This window comes from Paralichthys olivaceus, chromosome 10 (assembly GCF_024713975.1).
Source record: "Paralichthys olivaceus isolate ysfri-2021 chromosome 10, ASM2471397v2, whole genome shotgun sequence".
Taxonomy (NCBI): domain Eukaryota; kingdom Metazoa; phylum Chordata; class Actinopteri; order Pleuronectiformes; family Paralichthyidae; genus Paralichthys; species Paralichthys olivaceus.
Genome location: NC_091102.1, coordinates 11,834,702 through 11,847,563, shown reverse-complemented (window position 1 = coordinate 11,847,563; position 12,862 = coordinate 11,834,702). Strand labels below are relative to the sequence as shown.

At 38.6% G+C, this 12,862-nt stretch overlaps 2 protein-coding genes across 2 annotated transcripts; both read right to left on the bottom strand.

Annotated features, from left to right (window-relative positions):
* Positions 1 to 858: 858 nt before the first annotated feature.
* Positions 859 to 3,564, bottom strand: gcgb (glucagon b). Its single transcript, XM_020090242.2, has 4 exons — positions 3,386 to 3,564; positions 3,191 to 3,296; positions 2,194 to 2,343; positions 859 to 1,467 (listed from the first exon to the last, which is right to left on the bottom strand). The coding sequence occupies exons 2-4, from the start codon at positions 3,283 to 3,285 to the stop codon at positions 1,347 to 1,349; spliced, it is 366 nt and encodes a 121-aa protein (XP_019945801.2). The 5' UTR covers positions 3,286 to 3,296; positions 3,386 to 3,564; the 3' UTR covers positions 859 to 1,346.
* A 594-nt stretch (positions 3,565 to 4,158) lies between these two features.
* On the bottom strand, positions 4,159 to 12,478 carry fap (fibroblast activation protein, alpha). The gene is made up of 26 exons (XM_069532454.1): positions 12,157 to 12,478; positions 11,911 to 11,992; positions 11,410 to 11,499; positions 11,202 to 11,296; positions 11,031 to 11,105; positions 10,836 to 10,888; positions 10,595 to 10,667; positions 9,782 to 9,902; positions 9,547 to 9,701; positions 9,254 to 9,351; positions 8,994 to 9,123; positions 8,843 to 8,881; positions 8,658 to 8,756; positions 8,506 to 8,576; positions 8,351 to 8,404; positions 7,996 to 8,120; positions 7,764 to 7,814; positions 7,442 to 7,540; positions 6,776 to 6,845; positions 6,498 to 6,692; positions 6,324 to 6,378; positions 6,141 to 6,240; positions 5,181 to 5,239; positions 5,014 to 5,086; positions 4,784 to 4,857; positions 4,159 to 4,597 (listed from the first exon to the last, which is right to left on the bottom strand). Exons 1-26 carry the CDS (start codon positions 12,157 to 12,159, stop codon positions 4,496 to 4,498), a joined length of 2,241 nt encoding a protein of 746 aa, XP_069388555.1. The 5' UTR covers positions 12,160 to 12,478; the 3' UTR covers positions 4,159 to 4,495.
* Between the last annotated feature and the right edge of the window lie 384 nt (positions 12,479 to 12,862).

Genomic DNA, 12,862 nt, shown 5'->3' with positions numbered 1-12,862 from the left:
CATTCTGAACTGTGCAACCATGGAAACATGGGTAAGACTTTATAATCAGGGTACAAAGTACAAATGCAATTAATAACTGATCGCTCACTCTGTTGGTCAATCACTCACTTATTTCACTCTCTCTCTCTCTCGCTCACTCTCTCTCTCTCTCTCTCTCTCTGTCTCTATTTGATATTTATTGATCAGTTGCTGGTATCCCTTTAATCGCATCATGTCAGATCAGTTGTGCCTTTGATGACACACTTCATCCACACACTGCACCTGCATGGAGAATAACAGGAAGAATAAAATACGTAGGAACCCTCGGAGATTTGGCCTCAACTGGAGAGGGCCTGGCTCCTGTGATCAACAGATGGTTTGATGAGCGACGGATGACAGCTGAGAGATGCGGCTCATCTCAAAGCACGTCGAGCTGCTGGCTCATGTGAATTCCACTGTTTATCGTGCCAGGAGGAAGTGTCAACCCAGTCGTTGTTCCCAGTGAGTCCGACAATCACATAATTATGTTTACTTTCATTTAGCATGACCAATGTCCTTGGTGTGCTGTCAGAGCATCACTTGGAAATCCAGTGAACAGTTGACAGGTGACACATCATTTGATTACCTGGTAATAATCCCAACGCACAGCTCCCCTTGGGGACTGCATGGCGTGTTCATTGAGTTTGGTTCTGCTTCCTTAAACAGGAGGATTCAGAGAGCATGGCAGAAGAAACATTGGTGCACGCTGTCAAATTCTGTTTCTTGGCCAAAAGTGAACACTGATATTCGTAATAATTTTGGGTGATGAAGCAAAAAAGTTATTTTAAACTATTATTGATTAATTGACTCTGTTTTTACTTCATTTTATTAAATTACTGATGCACTTTAAGTTGGAGCCTATGTTGAAAACGTCAACCTCATGATGGGATGTAAAGCGATCCTTGTCAAACCAAGAGGGAACTCATTGATTGTACACATTTCTTTATTGAAAACTAAATACGACTTTTCTGAATTATAAGAAACGGTATCGAGACTATCTACAGAAGTAATTAGTGAACTCGCAGAATCCAGATCAATAATTGTGTCTTATTCTTTTTAAGTTTACATGAGAAGGAAGGTGAAAATGTGAAATTTCAAAAAAAGAATCATGATGTGAGTGCTTGATGAAAAATCACCAACATTTAGGATTGACACACATTTCAAACATACTTTTTTGCATTTTGACATTTCCTTCAACCACCGAAGGCCGACAGAGATTTTTATGATGGGAATTTAATAGCATGACAAAGGGAAAAGGCTCGTACAGACAGTGAAACATATAATGGCACAGAGTCAATGGGAATAGTTGCATTATGATGTGGTGGAGTCTACTCTCTCCTGCCCCGGCCGGTCTTCAGCCAGGACACAAACTCCTTTGCTGCCTTGTCTTGCAGGTAGGAGCTCACGTCGCTGGTGTAGGTGCCGTCTGCATGACGTCTAAATAGACTCCTGCAGAAACAGATACATTCATTACAACTGGGGTGCAAACGACTAACTACTTTTTGAATAAGCTTGATTAGACCTGAAATCAAATCAGATCCAGAGACAACACAATCATAGTCCTTAATATATTACAACATTCAGAATAATTCAAGTAATGCTCCAACATGAAGTGATTCAGTAATAGGAAGTCACAGGGCCGTGGTTGCATATTTTGGTGGGTAGGTGCTCAAGTGAAAAAAAGGGCACCCCTCTCATAATTATTGATTAAAACAAAGTTATTTACAGAAGTGCATCTGTTAACCACAGATTTATTTATTTAAAGGATGTTTGATAGTAAAAAATTATGGTAATATATCTCTGATGTTCAGTTTCAGTGACAGTGAAAACCATATTGAGGCTTTCAAATCCTAAGGTTATCTGGTTGACATCAGGCAAATTAAAACTTGAATCCAATTCAGATGTGTAAATTGCTGTGGCTCGGATGAGGGCACATACGCAAAGGCAATGAAAATAATGTGGGTCAAAGTTCACCAAAGTTGAACCCCAATAATTAGATCTCAAATTATTGAAATTGAGAACTGATGCCATCACTGGAAATATTTAAAAAACTGATATACCTTTTTTTTTTAATTTTGAGAAATGTCCCGCAAATTTTTTTCAGAGGCCAATTCAATAGGTGCTCAAGCACCAACTGGGATGTATCTGTGCACGAGCCTGACAGGACACACTCACCCGTTCCTTTTTGAGTTCTTTAGCCACTGGACAAAGTCTTGTGCTCGTCTTGTCTCCAGGTATTTACTGTAGTCGTTTGAAAATGTTCCCTCTGAATGTCTCTTTGGGAGCTCAATTGGTTCGGTCATCATGGAGTTTTCAGTCAATATCCTACAAGAAAAAGACATTGAAACAGCTGAGGTGAGCAGGACACACTCACTTCAAACCCTCCTCTTCCTGTCATGTGGTTGTAAATGCCCAACTGCTGCATGCAAACCTATTTGTACTCATTGTTCATATCATAGCCTCCCCCGCCCCCTCTCCTCTGTTCTTCCTCTCTCTTGCAGGGTCTCCTGGGGGAGTTCTTATTTGCCAAATTGTCCCCCACGCCACATCTGTTCTTCAGCTTCACTATCCACCACTAATCACTACTCACACATTTCATTATCAGTGATCATAACTGTAAACGTGGATCTCTTTGATGCTGTGGTCGTAGATTGTTTGATTTTAAAAGATTTAATGAGCACAAGCAAAACTTGAGCAGTTTTTTTTGTCATGAATCATAAGCAATAGTTGAAACTAAATAATCAACAGAAACATTCAAACATTGTCACAATTCACAAACATACACTAAGGCATTAGAATATTTTCACATTTTTGTAAGAAACATGACAGTGTAATCTCACAACATTTTACTAATCTGTAAATTAAAATGAATATTTGCTGCTGGTTGTCTCATTGCAAATTCCAGCTGAAATTCCAGGACATTTCTTTTCACCTATTTGCAAAATGTGACAAAACGGCCTGCACACTCTCTGCCTATAACTTTTTCGACCAACAAAAACCCATAAAAAATAAATAGATAAATAGTTTTGATGAGAGTTTCTACAAATTATGTTCAACTCTGGTTACTTGCTGCAAAAAATCAAAACCTTTGATGAAACCTGAATGCCATGTCAGGCTGGAGAGTCCCGTGGTGAGTCAGGGAGAAAGAAGAAAAGCAGAGAGTTGATCTTACATGGAGTTTCGATCTGTGTCCTGGTCAGGCACCTGCCAGCTGCTTTGGATGATGATGAGAAGCAGGAGTCCGGACAAAGTGTGGACGCTTGTCATCGTTTGAGCTTCTGAAAGGTGAACAAAACATTTTGAGATTATTTCACCGAACCATGTTGAAATAAAAGTTTTTCCTGACAAGAGAAAGTGCATGTCTCACCTGTGCTCCTTTATCTGAGCGTCTGACAGAGGGATTGAAAAGTGTGTTGGCTGCTGTCCGTCTTCTCTCTTGGCTTCTGCAGCTGTTTCATGGTCCCCTCTTGATCTGCTGGCTCTTATATAGTCGAGCGGAGAAGCACTCTCTCAGGTGACTCCCTCGTCACACCAACATCAGCACATCCTCACTTTCTCTCAACCCATTAGTCAGCTTCTGTCTCAGTCCACTGGATGTGTTTGACTTGAAGAAAACCCTACCAACGTCTGAGTGATAAAAGCTACTACTTTAGGTGTCACAATCAAACATGACCTCTGCCCTGACAAATAAATACCGGCAGCCAGATGTGTTTGAACTGCTGCGCCTAATGAAACAAAAAGCTTTCTCCTATAGGCAAATCCTGTTATGAAAAAAAATTAAGCTAACCTCCAGATATATACATAAAAAAACACATTTTTAAATATTACACCTATAAACGTAGCACTCAAGAATAATTAAATGTGGACCATGCCGTCATATTTTGCTTGTGCCCATGTATCCAAATATCAAGAGACAATGGGGGATTTCTGATATTAGTTGTAATTTTTTTTCTCTGTATCCTGGAGCTGCAAACGACGTAAAGACAATGCCCACATAGTTAAGATTTTATTTGTAAATTACGAAGAAAGAATTCCTCTTTCCAACCCTGTATACTTTCTTACAAATACTGTTAAAATAAGATACGGAAATGTTTTTTTAGTAAAATTCAACTCTACTTAATGAGAAAAACAATGAAACTGTTTTATTTAAACAATCTTTATTTTTCCTTCATTAAAACATTACAAATGTTACCACTCTACAAAAATTGAGATACTTTGCCATCTTATTCACAAAATGTCTTTGACTAAAAACGCATGCAATTGCTTTTATTAAAATTTAAAAATATTTTGAAAAAATTCCACATAAAATACTTTGAAAAGTAAATTTTTTTACAAGCAGTAAATATTAATAGCACATAAAAATGACCAAAAATTGTTCAACCTGACATCTCAGAATATCAGTGATATACAGCAACACAACAGTGAACAAAAACACTGTGGTAATCTTCATTTTTCAAAGCTATCATGTTCTTCACATCTATTTGGGATTAAGGAGACATTTCTGCAGGAAGTGACTCATGACGTTGTACATGTGACGGTAGGCTGATCCACCGAGAGCGTGGTTCTTGTCGGTATACCACTGAAATTCACACCAATGTCAAATTAGTTCATTCCATTTTAAATTTCACGAATTTAAATCATAGCCTACACATTTAAGACTGTGCATGATAATACACGTAATATATGTCCCCCCCCCATTTGAAACCTTCATTAAATAACACCATCAAGGTCAATATTAGTCCCACTTCCCCGAGCCAATATTTACCATCGTCTCAAAGTCCACCTGCTCGTACACCAGAGCTTTGGCAATCTGTGCTGCCTGCTGGAAATGGACGTTGTCTGCAAGTAAGACAGTGCTGTTACTACGTGACCCAACATCAAAGCTCAAGTTTACATCAAGGCAAATAGAGTCTGTTTGTTCACGGCATCACTACCTGCTACACTGATGAGGAATAGGGCTGGAAAAGAGTGTTTGAATGAAATGGTTGAACGTACCATCAGCTGTGCCATGAACCAACAGATAGTTAACATTTTTGAAGTTCCTTGCTCTTGCTGTCACTGTGGAGTTCTGTTGAAACAAAAGAGAGTTATTAACATGTATCAAGTCAGAAATGTGCTGTAGTTTGAAAAGATTCATGCACTTGAGCTTGTATGATATTTACTGTGTAAGCGTCTGAATTCTCTGTAGGTTTGCCCATGTAGCGTTCAGTGTACACCGCATCTGCAAAAGAAAACCAATACCACAAATTCACAGTGCATACTTTACAAGAGTAAAATATATCATACTTATTACAAATAAAAAACGATTTCAGAGAAATTGAATGGAGATTTGAATTTTTAAGAACGAACTCCATTGACTAAGGATGCTAACCTCTAGCAAAGATGATTGAATCTCTGACTGAACTGTTGGACACAGTTGCACTGTGGGTAATGTAGTTACCAAGCTGTTTGCTATTATTCTGACCATGTCACAAGGTCACTGATATAACTGCTTTAACAAACAAGTCTGATAGCAGCGATCGTAGCGTCATTGTCCACTACTTGCTTGCCACCTCTGTGTGTACCTGGAGAAGTTTCATCATGAGCTTCCTGTTTTACACAAATTGTAAATAGTTTATTGACTGTATTTCTGTAGTGACTTTTCCAGTCATATCGACTGCTTAAAAACACAGGTTTACAGCTGTTAGAGACAATATTAGGGTATTCAGTATCTTGGCCTAGGACACTTCAGAATGGGCGAAGCATCCTCTCTGCCTCCTGAGCCACAGCCGACAAAGCAAATAGAAACTATGGTGAGTCTAGAGGAGGTTCCAACATCAGTGATCATGGCAGAGAAAGATAAAGGTGACATAAAAATGTGCAGGTCTTTCTCCAGAACCAGTTTGTCCTGTCTGGGCTACTGTAGAAATGTGGTGGTGCAGAAGAAGGAGAAAATTGCTGATTGTTTCTGGTGATTACATGTAAATGAAAACATAACTAGGATTAATACATTCTGTTACTACCAACAGATCCTCAGTATACACACTGGGCTGTTTACACATGATAGTAAATTATATTAAAGAAGGACTCCATCCATCCATCCATCCATCCATCCATCCATCCACTATAGTATGTAAACTCACCATAATAATCCCACTTGGCAACTGGAGCAACTGCGATTCCGCACTTGAAGAGTCCAGTTCCAGCACCCAAGGCCATTGAGGTAACATAACCACCGTATGACTGATCAGAATTAAGGATATTCAGTGAATTCAAATAAAACATGAAATACAAAGATAAGCACATGAGAAATACAGAGAACTTACCCAGCCCCATATTGCTATTCTGTCTTTATCGATAAAACCCATGTCAATGAATTTCCTATAATATAGAAATTAAGAATTACAACATATTTGGACATCCACTGATTCAGACATTTACCTTTATTTTAATCTGTATAAATTGTGCATGTGAAGTCACAGTGGTTTTTTTTTTTTTACCTCACAGCAGTTATCTGATCTTCTACTTCAAACGTCCCAAGGCGCTTGTAGATTGCGTGCATTATTTCGTCACCTTGGTAACCACTTCCCCTTCCATCGAAGCTGGCGATTATGATCCCGTGTGAGCTGGAGAGGTACGTGCCCCAGTTCAGCTTGAACCGGTAGCTCACACTCTGACTGCAGGGGCCACCGTACCTGCACGGGGACAGCGGCAGCACATTAAGAGATGTTCACTGAATTTTTCATAGAATTAGCGCAGAGGGGATTTGATCACTTACACATCAATAAGAAGAGGGTATTTTTTCGATTTCTTAAAATTTGGCGGCAACATCATTTGATACCAAAGATCTGTTGGCAAGCAAAAAATAAAAGAGAGACATTTATGTTTAAACTACAAAGGTGTCATTAGAAAACACAATGATGTCTACCCATACAATTAAGTTTCCAATAATTACACATTTTTCTGTTCCCTGAAGTCATTACTTCAACCCTAATCCACCAATTACATTACATGCTTGAAGCCTCTAGAGGAAGGATGGGACCTCTTAGATATAAAAAGTAAAATTAAATGTGAAACCTCATTTGGAACTTTCTATATGATAAAATGTTAATTAAATGTCCATTAAAATCAAACTTATGTTTTACTTTACGTTGATGTTTGACCGTCACGGTGCAGACGATATATGTGCATATATGAGTTGGATCCTAAAAGCTGTTTTCTGTTTGTCAAATAATCTACTGACACAAGTGTGATTGACACCTCCTGTGCACATACCCTGAAAAAACCCTTGAAGTGGGAAACGTCTTGTGTCCAACAATTAAGTTTTGAGTTAAAAAATACTTGTATATTGGTATGTATAGATAGGCTTCTAAGATGTTTTAGCAAAATATGTATATGTCTTCAAACATTTCTGGGGGGAACCTTCAAGCTTGTGTTGTCTCACCAAATCCTGCAACCTTCATTGTGCCGTAATGCATTGTTGGCATGTGGAATTCAGACAGAATATTTCCCAAATCCTTGTTGTCTTCAAGGATGGAGATCTCTGTAAAAAAAAAAGAAAATAGAGAATAACCACTACTCATATGCAGATGTACATGTGCAATCATCTCCTGTGATGTCAGCCTTTAAGACAGAAAACCTATTTAACTGCAGTGAGACCTTCCTTTTCATTCTTTAATTCATTTCTTTTTCAATCCTAGTAAATAAATCAACCACTGTCCTGGGGTGACTTAATGAAACTTGGAAAATGGTGTATGTTCACATACGTGCACCTGGGCCCCTGTTGTCCATGAGCGTGTAGAGGGGCAATCCAGGTCCTGCAAGAACAAAAATAGAACACGTACGAATAGTTGATTACACATCAGGTCTTTTGTATGATTCAGACATGACTATTTTAGCTCAGATTATGGTTCACTGATGCTGCACACCACAGATGAATTCCTGCACGTTAACCATAGATGAATCATTGCTTAAGAGAAGGTGGTGGGAGTAACTGACCGTAGCAGTCCATTCGGTAGAAAGAGGCGTTCAAGCTGAAGTAAGCCGAGTTGTACTGACATCTGTCCTTGTGCAGGTCGCAGGTGAGGCACTGAGGGGCAGAGGAGCTGCTTCCAATCAGAAGTCTGATGAACAAACAAGCAGCAGCACGTGACGGTCACATCATTCAGTTCGTGTTAATGCTGTAATATTATATATTTACTATTGTTAATTCATCCCAATAATACTTACAATTAAAATAATGAGAAAAAAGGGGAAAATTAACATGAAGAGTGCAAGATGAGGCAGAAAATAAGATTATAACATAATAATAAAACAAATGAGATCAGTCACACAGATAAAAAGATTTGCTTACTTGTAAAGATTCCTCTTCACGGGTATTCCTTGGTACTCATTGCTGACAAAATATCTGTGGAAAAGAGTTTTAGTGAGATTTTGAATGTATTTTTCTGCCATATATGCTTTAAGGTTAATGTAGTTTCCTCAGAGACGTATGGTATCATCACTCACATGGCGTCCCTTGTTAATTTGGATATGTAGATGACTTCCCACTTCCCAGAGGTGATAGGTGTCGCTTTGCCCTTAAGGACACAAACCCCACAGTGAACGTGATGCTCACAACACAAATACACGTGACTTTTTGCAAAGTTGAAAAGACTTACATCTTTGACATAATGAATGTGCTTGTATCCCTGAGTGTCGCTCATCACTTTGTAGAAACTGAGTTTATCCTCAGCAAAGAAAAGAGGTAAAGGCACATACTGGGAAAAAAAGGAAATATTTTATGGTTATGCATAAAATCAAATGCTGAGAATCAATAGATGGTGATAACCTCTTTGAAACTCACATGGCCGACCCAGCCTGTTTTGCTTGTTTGCTCAAATTTCTGAAGAGAGCAGAGATGACATTATATTCTGTTAATTGGCATTTACTTGCATGAGCATTTAATCCTTGAGATCACCTAAATGGAGAAAGCGAACCAGAGGAATAACAAATACCTGCATTTCTCTCCAGCTGCTTCCGTCAAAGTCATAGATCTGCACGACCACATAATTCTGCTTCCTCGTGAGCCACTGCACCGCGATGCGTTCGTCTGTAACCCAGGTCACTGAGCACAAAATGTGATCACTGAGTAAAAGGCAACAGAAAGTGACAGGGCTATCACATAAAGGCAGACCGTGAAGATGTTGTATTTGCCTCATGCTTTGAAACACGTGGAGTTATTTAAGTCATGCTACAAACTGGAGAATCTACAGACCCTGAAGAAACGGAGGCGGGAGCCTGCACCTGTATGTGGCGGGTTGGAACCGAGGTATCAACCACAAACAGTTTCACCTTGGTAAGGTTCGATCCAGCCTTCACAAGATACAAAATATTACACATTCGTAATGAATACTCACATAGTATGAAAGTGTGGAAGATGAATTGTGGGGAGGACAACGTCAACAGCGGACTCATTAGAATTTGTGCTTTAAACTGTAAATAAACTGTGATTTTCAGTGTAAACTATTACTTGTGATCTTTTAATTATTATGTTGAAAGTTATCACACCTTAGGGTACGGAACAGCCATGGTTTGAGGATATTGCTCAGATCCATACCAGGAGAACTCCACTTTGTGAACATCTGTATCATTTAACTCCAGATAAGCAAAGAACTTTCCAGTTGATGACCACCATATTGCCCCATTTGATGCAAACACTTCCTCTGAGGACAAAACACAACTCAATAATCATCTGACACACACATGCCACATGCACACCTCTGAAATAGCTCATGTCACTCACCCTCATACACCCAGTCAGGGATGCCATTGAGGATCTCATCCTTTTTACCATTGTGCGTCACTTGGACGGCTTCAGCAGTGGGATGAGATTTGAAAAAAATGTTGAAGTCTGAGACGTAAACCTGTGAAAAACAACTTTTGATTTTTAATTTGAAAGTTTTTATGATTTTATCTACAAATATATTCCAAACCAAACTGAAACAAAAGCAATTACCTAACCTTTAAATACAAACTTAAGACATGGCTTGAAGATAACCAATCTTCAAGTGTCATTATTCCACTTTATCTCACATGTTTTAGTTTACATGCATATTTGTGGCTTTGTATTGTGTCTGAGCATTGTATTGAGTTATTTGATTCTTATAATGCCTTTCAAACGTTGGCTATTTTCTAGTTTTCATCAAGTGTGGTGTTACAGTTATTTTGGATGGTATTTGGAATGCACAATAATAATCCATAGATATTTGTCATTACACACACACACACACACACACACACACACACACACACACACACACACATAAATAGTGTTTTATTCTATTTCAGATTTCCTTGTAAAAACTGGCTTTAGTGACAACAGATGGAAATTAGTTTATAACTCTGGTTCATTATTTTGTCTGTTGATTAGTGAGCACAGTCTGCATCAAATGAATAAACAAATGACATGAAATCCACAAATTTATAAATGTATTGATACATTTGCTTTCATAAATGTACATTTTGCCTGATGCAAGCAGGCCACACCCACAGAAGTAGCTGCAGAATTGATCATTTTAACTGGATGTGAAGAAGAGGGTACATGGTTTAAACTCACATATTGGTGTCCTGCTGGGGCCCAGACAAAGTACTGCACCTCAGTTGGAAGATTCGCAGGCGTAACAAATGTCCTGCAATGACACAAGGAAATGATCTAAGGTCATGATCACTGCCTACCATTGTGGTGTGTCTGTTGATTTAACATTAGGGAAGAATTAAACGTTATCATTGTTGAAACAAAAAATCACATTTTCTTGAATTCTGCTTTTTTTCTGTCAAATTGAAACATGGCAACTTACGAACGCTCCCTGTCATAGATGGAGTATGAGGCCGTAAATGAATGTCTCCATTTCTGTAGGATATTAAACACAAATCTTTTCAGACTTTAATAACGTTTCCAATTATTATATTTACATTTACAGTGGACAACAAGAAAAGTTACACTTTTGAACAAGCAGATAAAAAGCCATCTCTTAACCAAAGAGGTTTCTGACCTCTGTGAAATTGCTTTCAAAAGCGACGTATTTATCATCACCAGACAGAATGTAATTCGTGGCATCCACTTGGTCCTAAAATGAAAACGATAGTGGACATATTAGTATTAAACTATAATTCAGCATTGATAAAACAGTGTTTATTATTAAGAAAGTAATTAAAGTTATTACAAAGGTTGAATTGCTCAAAAATATTGACTCCTCATTAGTTTCAGCGTTGTGGCGAAAGACATTCCCGTCACTCGCTTTATGCAGATATTCTTTATCTGCACATACAAAAAGGACAACAAATATGCATGTAAGAGATTTGTACACTTCATAAGGATTCACATTATGTGTATTACTTGTATATTAGAGTAGTAATGACTGATGTTGATACCTGATATCCAAAATAAACCGTAGGATCTCCACCTTATAGTGTCATTGAAGTAATCCTCAAAGGAGTACGCCCTTTTGATGACACCAGACTCTGAAATTATACGTAAGCTGCTTTAATTTAATGTAGGACCAGCGAAATGTGAGAGACTTGACTGTTAAACCGTTTTGCAGTGAAATCTCAAATGAAAAAATTCCTCTGTCACACGGTGGCGCTGTTTGTACTGCAACTCCGAGCAGCCATGCTTTGCCATTGATAATAAACACAAAGCATGATATGGTGGTCTGTAACTTGAGGAAAGCCCAAACAAATAACTAAAAATATCGGCAACATATTCAAATAACAACAAAAAATAAATAAAACTTTCACATGTATTATCCATGTGCAAGAATAGTTTTATAAGTCAGCTTAAGAATTACATAACATAATGTGTTTTTTTTGGGGGGGGGGGGTTACTGTCACACACGCACACAGATAGAAGGAGAGGCCTGAACTTGAACTTACTGCTGAAATAAACTGATGGGATTGTGATCAACGTGATGATGACAGCTGCCCCCAACACCGCCAACAGCACCTTGTTACAGCCCTGAGAGGCGACACACACACACACACACACATTGAAATTGGAAAATCAACACAAGGTTTTGTGTGCATCTATTTATCCTTAAGAAAAGTGACTTCATCACTGTCTGTTGCTCACAAACTGATTTTCCACCAGTGAAGCGCACAGTAAAGTAATAGATTACTGACCATGGTGCAGATGCAGTGAAGATCTCTCTCTGCTCAACAATCCTCAGAGGTTGGTCCTGGCGTGTGAGTTTAACGAGACTTTAGCTAAATACATCTACAGACATTACGCTCTTACTGAAAACAGCCAGAGCGAGTGAGTTTGTTGCAAATGTGGCAACATGAGAAAACTGAGCCTCTTCCTTATTCTCCGTCTTCCTCCCTACATTCCTGAGCGCAGCCTGCACAGGCGGACAGAGATGAGTCCCTGAAGTCTGAGGCGCTGCAAACTTTCCAGGAGCGCACAAACTTGCTGCTATTTAGGAAGTGGCTCTTGGAGCGAGGGCGCAACAAGTCATCCACTCCACAGATGTGAGCTCACAGCAAAGCTGGGGATATCTTCTACATCAGCTGTTGAATTAAGTTCAATTCAATTGTAGTTTTTTGCCCCCTGAGCCGATTAAGATGGGAAGGGTTTTATTATGTTATGGAGTTATTGTTAATGATATAAAAGCAATAGAAAAAAGACATCTAGGGTCCAGTTATTTACTTATTAGCTGGTGCTGCTATATTATAATATCATTATATCTATACATTTCACTGATAACAATTAGTCTGACAGATCTGTCTCCTGGTCTCTGGTTCTGCTGGTTTCTTCCCATTTAAAGTTTTATTTTAATCCAACTCTATGTTTGCTCGTTGTGGGAACTGTTGAGTTTCTCTATAATAT

Excerpts from the sequence above, each read along its gene's own strand:
- fap (XM_069532454.1), bottom strand. Across the intron at positions 11,500-11,910 it reads CCCATCAGTTTATTTCAGCA|AGTCTGGTGTCATCAAAAGG; the intron begins GTAAGTTCAAGT and ends GTATAATTTCAG. Across the intron at positions 6,241-6,323 it reads GAATAGCAATATGGGGCTGG|TCATACGGTGGTTATGTTAC; the intron begins GTAAGTTCTCTG and ends AATTCTGATCAG.
- gcgb (XM_020090242.2), bottom strand. The coding sequence starts at position 3,285 with ATGACAAGCGTCCACACTTTGTCCGGACTCCTGCTTCTCATCATCATC. Across the intron at positions 2,344-3,190 it reads GACACAGATCGAAACTCCAT|GATATTGACTGAAAACTCCA; the intron begins GTAAGATCAACT and ends TTTTTCTTGTAG. Across the intron at positions 1,468-2,193 it reads AAGAACTCAAAAAGGAACGG|GAGTCTATTTAGACGTCATG; the intron begins GTGAGTGTGTCC and ends CTGTTTCTGCAG.